The sequence below is a fragment of the Bos indicus genome, chromosome 16 (genome assembly GCF_029378745.1).
Source record: "Bos indicus isolate NIAB-ARS_2022 breed Sahiwal x Tharparkar chromosome 16, NIAB-ARS_B.indTharparkar_mat_pri_1.0, whole genome shotgun sequence".
Taxonomy (NCBI): domain Eukaryota; kingdom Metazoa; phylum Chordata; class Mammalia; order Artiodactyla; family Bovidae; genus Bos; species Bos indicus.
In genome coordinates this window covers 35,584,206-35,597,007 of record NC_091775.1, presented here as the reverse complement: position 1 = coordinate 35,597,007, position 12,802 = coordinate 35,584,206, and the positions used below count along the sequence as shown (strand labels likewise).

At 40.2% G+C, this 12,802-nt stretch overlaps 1 protein-coding gene across 4 annotated transcripts in view; it reads right to left on the bottom strand.

Moving 5' to 3' along the window:
- The window catches only part of PLD5 (phospholipase D family member 5), a 424,183-nt gene that overhangs the window by 152,172 nt on the left and 259,209 nt on the right, over positions 1 to 12,802 (bottom strand). For all 4 annotated transcript variants that reach the window (XM_070768103.1, XM_070768106.1, XM_070768105.1 and 1 more), the window contains exon 3: positions 4,196 to 4,364. In XM_070768103.1, the coding sequence (XP_070624204.1) occupies positions 4,196 to 4,364 (169 nt within the window). The remainder of the gene's footprint in view (positions 1 to 4,195; positions 4,365 to 12,802) is intronic.

Genomic DNA, 12,802 nt, shown 5'->3' with positions numbered 1-12,802 from the left:
CCAGTGGCAGTCCCTTGGCCACCAATGGACCAGAGAAAGAGGAGAGAAGCCACTGTCCCGTTGCCGTAGTGAGGCAGAAGATAGATGAGATCCAAGTTAGGTATTTACAACTGGCCCCCTGTTTACATTTCATGGGGCAGGAAAAAGGTGGGCTTCAGGCTAGACACTTACAACTAGCTTCCTGTCTGCATTTCCTGAGACAAGAGATAGGTGGGTTCCAGGTTAGGACTTACGATCACCCTCCTGTTTATTCCCCCAAACAGAAACAACAACAGAAACAGGGTAAATAGCCAGGCTTTGTCTCGTGTGGACACCTGAAGATATCAGTCATGGAAAGCACAAACAGGCACTAAACTCCGTCTAAGAAAAGGATCAGGACACGGTGCATTTTTTGTCCTTGGCGCAAGGAGATACTACACATGCACAGAAGGACTTCTTGGGAATCAAAAGGCAGGGGACGGCCATCAGGCCATACATCTTGCAAGTTTCCCTCCCAGACACCTTGAGCTGGACTCCAACTTGGCAGAGGGGTACATGCACATCTTGGGGAGGGTTGTGAGACAAATTAATCAGAGGCACAAAACAAGATGATGGCCAGAGGGTGGACAAAGACCAAGTAAGGGTAGAAAAAGACAAAGTGCCCCCTTACAAAGGATTTAAATTTTTCAAAGGTGCAGCTCTCTTCTATCCAGAGTTTGCTCATGCTTCTTTCCGTGTTGTACTCTGATTTTCTCTTTTTCCTTCCACCTCCTTGTCAGAATTTTTTTTTCAAGACAGGTAAGGACTGGGGATTTAGGCCCTAGCTGCTGGCCTTCATGGTCTAGTGGATAGGAATTCTGGTTTACACCTGGGTGACCAGGGATCCATTCTCGGTCAGGGAACTAAGATCTCACTTCTAGCTACTGTTCACTGCTGCATGCGTCCATAGTAGGAACCCTGTGAACACTGCTGTCAACCTGCCCCTCTTTCTCCTGTTCACCACTTCTCACAGGGCATGGTACTCAGGGCCAGGAGCAGGCAGGAGTAGGGAGAGTTGTTTATGCAACCAGTCTCACGTTCTGCTTGAATCCATTTAATTTCCAAAGCAGGTAAAGCCCCTCTATTCCTCATGTCTGCAAATGCAGCCTTCTCCTTGTAAAGGGGCAAAGTGAAATTAGCTCAAAACTCTGCAGAAAACCAGTTGACATTAAACTGTAAAGGAGCCTGGGGCTGTTAGGGGAATGACAGGCAGTCAAGAGGCATCTCTGGCGGGAGTAGAGTGACTCCACCGGAAGATACCAGTTCATACCCAGGGGCTCCTCCTGAAGTTTTGCCGGGTGAGCTCAATAATAACCAGGTTGTTGTTACTATCGTTGTTCTTTAGTAGCTCCATCGTGTCTGACTCTTTGAGACCCTGTGGACTGCAGCTGGCCTGGCTCCTCTGTCCATGGAATTCTCCAAGCAAGAATACTGGAATGGGTTGCCATTGTCTTCTTCAGGGGATCTTTCTGATCTAGGGATCAAACCTGCATTTGCATTGGCAGGTGGGTTCTTTACCACTGAGCCACTGGGGAAGCCCTTACTTAGTATTTACTACTTACCAAATATTTACTGAACACTTAGTATGCCTCAAGCACCATGCTAGGCACCGTTAAGCAAAACAGATTGGGAGCCTCACTCATCCATTTCATCACTGCCCTGTGAGCAGTACTGAATACTAACCATAATGTAACTTTACGAGCCATGACACAGAAAGGCCATGGCATTCTCTAATGACCCATCTTCTCCCAGAGTCTGAACACTGAAAGGGCTTTCTGGGCTCACAGAAGAAGAGGTTAGAATAATGTAGCTCAACTCTTTTCCAAGGTTTGCGAGCATGGGAATTTGGCTGCCAACAGTTCCTCCCTTTCCTGTACACGCATACTCCTCCTGGAGTCTCTTGTCCCTCCAGTGTTCATGGCCTGGCCATGTGACTGTTTTGGACTAAAAGAATGTAGTAAAGTTCTGAGAGCCCAAGCATTAAGAGGTCTTATAGTTTTCATTTGCATTCTCCTGGGATCCAATTGCCCTATAAAAACCTTGGTTTAGATTACTGAATGATGAGTGTCCACATGTAGAGAATGAGCCTGTCTGGCCCTCGGTCAGCCCAGGCTCAACTACCCTCCTACCCTCCTGTATAAGTAATCCCAGCCAGCACTACTGGAGCCAAAGAACTGTCAGCCAACTCATAGAATCATAGGAAATAATAATGAGTAAGTTTTGGAGTTGTTTGTGAAACCACAATAGAAAATTAAATAGAAACTACTGCTGAGAAAACTTAAAGCATGTGGCATTGGCTATGGGACTGGGTGGTGAGATGGATTGGAATCTCATTCTGTTACTCAAGGCTGGAAGAACAGGAAAGAAATTGCTTTCGAGTCCTTGAGAAAGTAATGGTAGAAAGTTTGACAAAGCTACTGCCTGCTGTAAAGTAGGAGACAGAAAATGTGATGAATGGGTTGGGAGATCTGGCTAAGGTGATTGTTCAGGCAGGTTATCAAAGCTTTGGTGGTACATGATAAGAAGAAACTAGTTCGTTTCCATGCAGAACTTTGAGAGAAATGCAGAAAATATAGGACAGTCTCTCAATTTAGCAAAACATTCTCAGTGAGAAATGGCCTCAGGGTAAAGAGCAAATCAAAGTTGTGGCTTTAAGAGTCCACACTGAGTCCTCTGATGGATTAAAAGTGGGAGGTGACAGACCGTCTCAGACAAAAGGACTCCTGTAAGTGAGAAGCGTGAGGTTCTGAAGAATCTTGAATCACCATCCGCGGTAGAAAAAGACCCACCTGTGAGTTATTAGCTTTTTGCTAATAGAGTGGATTATCACTGAATACATAGAAAGTCTACAAAAGTTTTTAAGGGGCTGTTCCATTTTGAACTACTTAAAAAAGGGACATTGATGGTTTAAAATAAAAAGAGGTCTCTTGGGCCTCAGATTTCTACTGGCAGAAAGTCAACTAAGAAAATAAGTCTGAAGCAAACACAGACTTATTTTCTTATGAAAATGAAAGAAAAGCACAGGGGGTGGAGCAATGAGTTTCTGAGAACAGTAAATTAGGAAAGCACTCCTACAAAGCAGAACTAGGTCTCAATCTACAAATATTCCCTGTTCTCCAAGTTCGGAAAACTGGTGATGTGTCAGGCTGGCTTTCAAAACTGCTGTGGACTCACGGGGCTTCCTAGGTGGGGCTAGTGGTAAAGAACACATCTGCCAGCGCAGGAGACATAAGAGGTGAGGGTTCGATCCCTGGGTTAGGAAGATCCCTTGGAGGAGGGCGTGGCAACCCACTTCACTATACTTGTTTGGAGAACCCCATGGACAGAGGAACCTGATGGGCTACAGTCCATAGGATCACAAAGATTTGGACATGACTGAACTCGGGGAGGTGGTGATGGACAGGGAGGCCTGGTGTGCTGCGATTCATGGGGTCCTAAAGAGTCGGACACGACTGAGCGACTGAACTGAACTGAATCAACGTAGCACATACACATGTGGACTCATGACTAATTTAAATCTAGGCCAATGGTCATACACTTGATAGCTCAGTGCTATCAAGATTGTACTGACAAAAGGAAACACACGAATGATTACCAGGATTATTTTCATATCTCCAGGATAGCATTTCATTCAGAAATCATTTCGATCATTTAGTCAGTTTTCTAAAGGTTGTTCCTATAACCAGTAAAGTTCTTTTTCCTATTCACCCAAATACGACAGTCAAGAATATACAGCTATACCGGAAAGTGTGACTCCACTATTTAAAAAGTTGGCTCTGGGCCACAAAGACAAATTAAGACACCAATGAACCAAATAAATGCCTCAGCAAGCAGTTACAGAATTACAACTGAAAACATGCAGGTTGTGCAAAGTAGAATTCTGCAGTGTGCCATCAACAGATACCACAATGGGAAGACACCCCTGAAGTTGTCCGATACAGCGTAAACAGCCTCTTCTTTGCAAAGATGAGATGTGATTTTGCCCCTGAAAACCTGGCATTCTAGTAGAAACTGAGCAGCCATTGATTAACAATGGCACATACATATAACTGTAATAATGAACATGAACTATGGGTATAGATAGAAAAAATGAACTGGAGGAGTGGAAGCAAGAATACTGCAGGGTGTAAAATGCACAAAAGTCAAATCATCACGCACATTAGAGGATGCAGCTTACCTGACATGCTGATGGATGACTGTGGTTGAGATCCCAATGGGAAGATACTATGTCAACAGACTTTTTGGCCATGCTGAGTAAATTCATCCAGCCTTGGAAAAGTGATAAGTGAAATGGTGCATTTTCTGAATAGTTAAGGCCTTCAGGAATATTTTCCACCAGGGCAATTCTTAGAAAAGATTTTGAAAAACAAACAAACAAAATCTAGTCAAATTTGAAGCCACAGATCTTTACACACACATACAGAGACATCTGAAAAATATTCTTTACTCTTTCTGAAAGTATATGTTCCTCATAATTTACATTTTTCATCAAAGGACTTTAATATTTCCCCTATACTAATCTGCTGTGTTCTGAGTTTATGCTCTGTTTCTCCCCAGTTAGCACTCATATTTCAGAAAATCATGGTATATATCCCTAATGTCCAGTGTCCAACTAGCCTTGAGAAAAAATCCAGAGTATCCTACACAAGCATCTTCCTATAGTATTATTTATTTTTTCCCCTTAGAGTAATGCAATTTTTAAAAAAGATACTACTTCTGTGAGTTACTTAAGACCATAAATTAATTTGGCATATCTCTAGTTTCTAGTATAATGTTGAACATATAATAGAACTAGTTCAGAAACAAAAACATTGTTAGGTTTATTTCTACTAGAAAATAAAAATAGTAAATGCTATTACTATTGCTTAGAACCTCTGTTAATGTTTTGCAGCCTAAGACATAAAATGATACTAAGAAGGAAATTTTAAGACTTGCCTGTTGCAGGGGTTTATTAAAGTTGGAAATAGGGAATGTATAAAATAATAGCAATAACCAAGCCCTAAATAAACTGCAGGGGCTTCCCTGGTGGCTCAGTGGTAAAGATCTGCTTGCCAATGCAGAAGATCGAGTTTGATCCCTGGATGGGGAAGATCCCCTGAAGAAGGAAATGGCAACCCACTACAGTGTTCTTGCTTGGAAAATTCCATGGACAGAGGAGACTTGTGGGCTACAGTCCACGGGATCACAAAGAGTCACCCGCAACTGAGCAGCTGAGCACTACAACCATTGCAGAATGGGCTTCCAGAGACTAAACAACAACAAGTAAATTACAACCAGTAATATCAGAAGAAATGTTCCTTGGCTTTTTATATCACTACTTCCTAATTTTTTTCCAGTTTAAGAAATGTAAATTCTCCTGCAACTCTTGATAGGAAGCTCCAAACCTCTTATGAAGATATCTGTAAGCCCTTCCAGAACAAAGATCTTTTTTATTCAAAGCTAGCTATCCCCCTAGAGCTGGATACATAATTAGGGCTCAAGAAATACTTATAGAATGAATTTCAGCTTCCAATATAGAATCCAAAACTTCTCAGTAAAACTGTTAACTGTGTCTGTTAATAAGACTTGTTTCAGTCAGCCAGTTTTGGAAACAAAAGCAATACTCATAGTAAAATGTCTATGTATTTGATGAATATCAAGCCCACATAAGGTTTAGGTATATGTCTTGCAGACATCCACAAATTTAGGGTCCAATCACCCAACCACTACCCACAATTGAATTAAAAAAATTTTGGAGCCCTTAGGAGGAGCAAAAGCAAGTCACTCACTGTACACAACACAGAAAGGACTACAGCAAAACTCTTTAGTTCTCTGGAATTTATAATCCAGTGAAAGAGCTTGTCTCACATGTAATGACTTAAACAGGAAGTAGATTTTAAGAAATGGCAAAACAAGAGTAAGGATTAATTAGATGGATAATGCACCATCTAAAGTTCCACTGGAGCATGAGAAGAAAGGAAAAAATAATTAAGTTAGGAGCATCTGGAACTGAAGAAAGTGGGACTTGAGTTTGCAAAGGTAGAATTATTTTTATAGGTGAGCTGGAAGAGAAAGATATTCTAGGAAGAAGGAGGACCTTTTAAAACATGGTGTGTTTGGATACTTGAGAGTCAGGTGGCCAAGGGGAGTGTGAGGTGGAAGAGTTGTGGCAGGGGCTTGCCATGGCGGAGAAGACTGGCAATGTCTGTAGGGATCACACCGTAGAGGTTGTGAACCAAGAAGAGAAGCTTGGACTTAACTGTGATGCTTTTGAGAGTGACCAAGTACATTTTAGGGGTCTAATTCTGACAGCACACCTGTATACCATTGAAAGAAGATGACAATCAGTAAAAGGTCCATTGAAACTGACAAAGAACATGATTGAGAGAGATTATCAAGGTGAAAAAGAAGAGAAAACTAGCTCATGACCTAATGTAGGAGGAATGCCTACATTTTTCTGGTTAGTAAGGTGTGAAACAAATGAGAAGATTCAGAAGTGACCAAAAGAATCAGGAAGACAAGAGAGGTCCAGGAGAATGCAGGGTTTGGGAAGCCAAAGTGACAGAGGGTGAAAAAGGTGGAGATGGGATATTTTTATCCACGTCAAAGCCTTTGAAGTCAAGATGTTGCAGTTGGATATTTTAGTTCTATCCACATTTAAAGTCCAATTATCTATATTAACAGTAGCTAGACATAGCATGAAGAAATGACCCCAGTTAGTCAGCAATTTCAGTCCCCCTACAACAAAGGAATATATTTTAAAATCAAACAAAAAAAGAATCCCAATAAACAAAATAAAAATAGAACATCATTTAACAAATAGAACTAGGTAGTTTCAATTTTACTTCAATATAAAAGTCATGCTGAGAAAGACAAAGAGTCAAGAAGCCCTGATAAACCACACACACACAACAATGGATACAGAGTACCTGTACAGGTGTAAGTGGTTCTGCACCACCCCTCTCTTCATACCACACTCATGGTTTCTGGTAGGCATACAATACGGATTCCCAGTTTCTTTTAGAAATCTTTAGACCAGATATTCTTAGTCTTGGATGCATGAATAGAATTTAGGGTGACTTGTGAGCTTGATCTTTATCTTCCTTCATTTCTAACTGAAATTTAACATTCCCCACAGTTACAGACATAGGCAAAAAATGACAGGAACATTAAAAGAACCTGTGATTCTGTTATCCTGAAAAATTTTCATACGATGGTACTATTACTACTACTGATATCTCCAAGTATTAATATTTATCACTACTTTGAAATTATGGGAATCATCAGATCTTATTATTTCTTGAATACGTAGTATAGAATATTGGAGAAGGCAATGGCACCCTACTCCAGTACTTTTGCCTGGAGAGTCCAATGGACAGAGGAGCCTGGTGGGCTGCAGTCCATGGGGTCGCTAAGAGTCAGACACGACTGAGCGACTTCACTTTCACTTTTCACTTTCATGCATTGGAGAAGGAAATGGCAACCCACTCCAGTGTTCTTGCCTGGAGAATCCCAGGGACAGGGGAGCCTGGTGGGCTGCCATCTATGGGGTCGCACAGAGTCGGACACGACTGAAGCAACTTAGCAGCAGCAGCAGTATAGAATATACATTACTATACCACATTTAAAAAATATTTTGGATAAATTTATTTTAATGTTACTGGTTTTCTTTGGAATCCTATGTATTTCAATCTATGCATTTAAAACATTATTCATGAAAGGAGTCCATTGGCTTCAGCAGACTACTAATCGTGTCTATGGCACAAAAAAGAAGTACTCATCAGATGAATAACATATCATCTATTCCTTTTTTTCCTACTTCAAACACATTCTTAAAAGTTTTTTTCCCATTATTGAAGCCTTAGAAGTAGATAAGATTATCAAAAGAGATTTTTAAGAGATGGAACTGGGTCAAAGCCTAATATGGAAAACATCTAATCACATCTAGCTAAGATCATGACATCTAGCTAAGATCATGGCATCTGGTCCCATCACTGCATGGCAAAAAGATGGGGAAAAAATGGAAACAGTGACAGATTTTATTTTCTTGGGCTCCAAAATAGCTGTGGATGGTGACTGCAGCCACAAAATTAAAAGACACTTGCTTCTTGAAAGAAAAGCTATGACAAACCTAGACAGTGTATTAAAAAGCAGAGACATCACTTTACCAACAAAGGTCCATATAGTCAAACCTATGGTTTATCCAATAGTCACGTACAGATGTGAGAGTTGGGTCATGTAGAAGCACCAAAGAATTGATGCTTTCCAACTGTGGTGCTGGAGAAGACTCTTGAGATTACCTTAGACAGCAAGAAGATCAAATCAGTCAATCCTAATGGAAATCAGTCCTGAATATTCATTGGAAGGACTGATGCTGAAGCTGAAGCTCTAATACTTTAGCCACCTGATGTGCAGAGCTGACTCACTGGCAAAGACCTTAATGCTGGGAAAGACTGAAAGGCAGGAGGAGAAGAGGACAACAGAATATGAGATGTTTGGATGGCATCACTGACTCAATGGACATGAGTCTGAGCAAACTCCAAGAGATAGTGAAGGACAAGGAAGCCTGGCATGCTGCAGTCCATGGGATTGCAAAGAGTCAGACATAACTGAGCAAGTAAAGAACAAAAAATCACATCTAGAGAACATCTAGAAAACATCCAGAGAAAGTGGGGCAGGTGAAGAAGACAAGAAATGGTTGGAAAGACTGGAAAAGAAGAGTGAAATTTCCTGGAAGTCAAAGAAGAGCATATTTATTATTATTATTTGGTTTTTACTAAATAGAAAAGTAAATAATAAATTTATACTAAATATAAAAATAGAGACACCACCAAAGGTCTGGAGACCACACCTATGTTTGGTAATGAATTCTGGGGAAACTCTGCTCACCTCACTTTCCTCCTCTCTCATTTTACCTGGAGAACTTGACTGTTCCTTCTGTAACTCAGCACTTGTTTCCTATACGCTGCTAGAAAAGGTCTTTAGAAACCAGCCTTGAAATGACTGGACTTACTTTTGTGTCCTGTCATTGTATTTTCTTTAACAACCAACAGCTAGCCGCTCTCCAGGGGCTTGAATCGAAATAACGTACACACAGAGCTCAGTTCCATTGACAGCAGCCCTGTTACACTCTTCTTTCTCAAGCAAGGAAAAAAGTGGGCAGAAATCATCAAAACTCAGCTTTGGGAAAATCCCTGGAATTCCTGCATGCCTTCTCTAAGTGAATTATGCCCAAAGGCATAGCACTATTTCTGACACCTAATAACAGGGAAAAAGTTGAATATACAGAGACACAGACAGCAAAAGCCTTTTTTATGCCTCTTTTGATGGTACTGAGAGACAACTACAAACGATTGAAATGGTGAGTCCAGGGAATTTAGATGGAATAAATATTGTTAATAGATTTTTACAGTAGAATTCTAGCTGCTCTTAGTAATAGTGTGCATTTTACTCTCCAAACTTAATGTGATCGTCAACATTTCTCTTTCAGTTCAGGAACAATATCTAACCTTCTCAAAGAAACAGCTGTAGTTCTCCTATAAGCTACAAAAAAAGGGAACCCTGGCATCTACTATCTTTATTTAAAATGTGGTACGTGTGTTTGTGTTGATAAGCACAAGAATCTTTATAAATTATATTTTCACATACATATGACTTTGCTGTTATTATAGAGAAATATTTAAGACAAAAAGATTTTGAATAAGGTAGACAAAACTGAGCTCTGCCAGTTATTACCTATATAACCTTGGACAGATGACTAACCTCTTAAAATCTATTTCCACTTTTGGAAAAAAAAGTTATTTCTTTTTTTAGAGGAGATAATCAATGTAAAGAAAGTGCTTAAACATTGCTTGCTTCATAGTGAGCACTAAATAATAGATACATTTTTAAAGTAATTTAAAGTCTGAAAACTTATAATTAAAAAAACTTTCTCCAAGTTCTCAAACTGATATAACACAGTTACTAAAAAGAGTCTACATATATTGGTTAAAAGAATCTTATATCTGGGACCTACTCGATATTTTCAGAGAAAATGTGAACTTTATTTCATGTGTGAGTGTAACAGATCGTTATTATGAGGCGATGATCTACGTAGGTACTTTACAGTCAATTCACTGACATTCATTCTTTAGATCTTGGCTATCTGATGGCATAACCAATGAAGCTGAACAGATGGCCACAACTCATCAATACAATTAGTTTTGCACTCAAAAATAAAATGATACAGGCATTGTACCCTTTCTGTGGGTCATCTGGCTATAATTAAAGCCCAGGATTGACATGGCAAATGTTAATCTTCCCGAAGAACCTTGGAGTCTCTGAGATTGAGGTAGAAGATGTCCTGCTACTCATACGGAAGATTCAGTGGCCAGTGCTGGATGTGGAAATAGTTGATACAGACTTCTTGAGCTGGCTTTAATATAAGTAAGATATATTTTTCTGTAAGCAGAAGGAGTGTTACTCACCATCTGGTTCTACAAGGATGGATTCCCTGACCTACATTACATCCTGAAAGGAGCTCAAGGTGAAGACCAGGATGAGGCACTTTGTGCCTTGGGAAAACAGGCAAATCAGGTCATTAGATAGTTAGGCATATTTCAGGAGAAGGTTTTTACGAAGCCAGACTCTTGCATTTTCCAATACTTGGAAAAGCACTAAAATCGTTAACTGTGGTATCTGTTCCTTATGACTAGCAGCAACCTTCTATTGAGATGTATGCTGGATGACATGTATTCCTTAGCCAAAATCACACATATACTGGCCTCTTCCCTACCTCTTTGGAGCATTTCCTCAGAGCTATCTGAGAGGCTGTCTCCTGGCCTATAGTCCTCAATAAGTCTGTGAAAACAAATGAAACTCACAGCTCTCACATTGTGCATTTTTTATTTCAGTTGACATTTCATTTTTTTCCAAGAATTAGGTCAAGGTGAGTTTACTTGAGAAAGACGGCAGAAAGGATACCAGATAGGCCTGGCTGACTAACAGGATCCAAATCATTCTTAATCTGGAATAGGGAAGAACATAGCTGAATATGAAAGTAATTAGGGATTTGCCTTAATTTTTAGCCAATTTTGAAAAATTTGAAGTCCACAAAAAAGTTGCAAGAATAGTACAGTGAATACTATATTTCAAGAAAGAATATTATATTATATAAGTAATGTTACAGAAGTGAGATAATTCTCTCAATCTTGAGTATGCATTTTTAACAAAGAGGCCAGGTTTCTGAAAGAAATACAATTATCACACAGTAACCACAACACTGTGTGCATGCTCAGTCACTCAGATGTGTCTGACTCTTTGTGACCACCATGGACAGTAGCCCTCCAGGCTCCTTCCTCCATGGGACTTTTCTGGCAAGAATATTGAAGCAGGTTGCTATTGCCGACTCCAGAAGATCTTCCTGACCCAGGGATCAATCCCACATCTCCTGCATTGGTAGGCAGAGTCTTTAACACTGTGCCACTTTTACAGTCCTATTATCTAATATTTAAAATTCCACAAATGTTCCAATAATGTCTTCTATTTCTTTTTTTTTTTTGGATCCAAGATCCAATCAATGTTTACTCATTGCACTTAGTTGTCATGTCCCTTTAGTTTAGGGGAGTTCCCTAACCTATTCCTGTTTTGTTTACCATGATGTTGACAATTCAGAAGAGCCCAAGTCAGTTGCTTTGCTAAATACTCCTGGATTTGATTTGCTTGGTTGTTGCCTCATAAGTACATTCAGGATAAGTATTTTTGGTAGGAATGGTACATACATAATGTGTCCTTCTAAGTGTACCATATGAGGTAGCACATGATATTGGGCTGTCCCACTACTGGTGATGTTAAGTTTGATCAAGTTTGTTAGATTTTTCAGTTTGAGGAGGATCATCCTTCCTCTATAGTTAATAAGTAATTTGCGCAGAGGTGCCTTCAGTTGGCACAAATATTTTCTTTCCCAACATTTTACTCACTGATTTGGCTTCCATCCATTTATGATTTCTTTCTGAATCTATTTTTATTATCAGGTCAGTTTTAGTTCAGTTCAGTAGCTCAGTCATGTCCGACTCTTTGCGATCCCACAAATCACAGCATGCCAGGCCTCCCTGTCCATTACCAACTCCCGGAGTTCACTCAAACTCATGTCCATTGAATTGGTGATGACATCCAACAATCTCATCCTCTGTCGTTCCCTTCTCCTCCTGCCCCCAATCCCTCCCAGCATGAGGGTCTTTTACAATGAGTCAACTCTTCGCATGAGGTGGCCAAAGTACTGGAGTTTCAGCTTTAGCATCAGTCTTTCCAATGAACTCCCAGGACTGATCTCCTTTAGGATGGACTCGTTGGATCTCCTTGCAGTCTAAGGGACTCTCAAGAGTCTTCTCCAACACCACAGTTCAAAAACATCAATTCTTCAGCGCTCAGCTTTCTTCACAGTCCAACTCTCACATCCATATATGACCACTGGAAAAACCATAGCCTTGACTAGACAGACCTTTGTTGGCAAAGTAATGTCTCTGCTTTTGAATATGCTATCTAGGTTGGTCATAACTTTCCTTCCAAGGAGTAAGCGTATTTTATTTTCATGGCTGCAATCACCATCTGCAGTGATTTTGGAGCCCAAAAAGATAAAGTCTGACACTGTTTCCACTGTTTCCAAATCTATTTCCCATGAAGTGATGGGACCAGATGCCATGATCTTCATTTTCTGAATGTTGAGCTATAAGCCAACTTTTTCACTCTCCTCTTTCACTTTCATCAAGAGGCTTTTTAGTTCCTCTTCCATTTCTGCCGTAAGGGTGGTGTCATCTGCATATCTGAA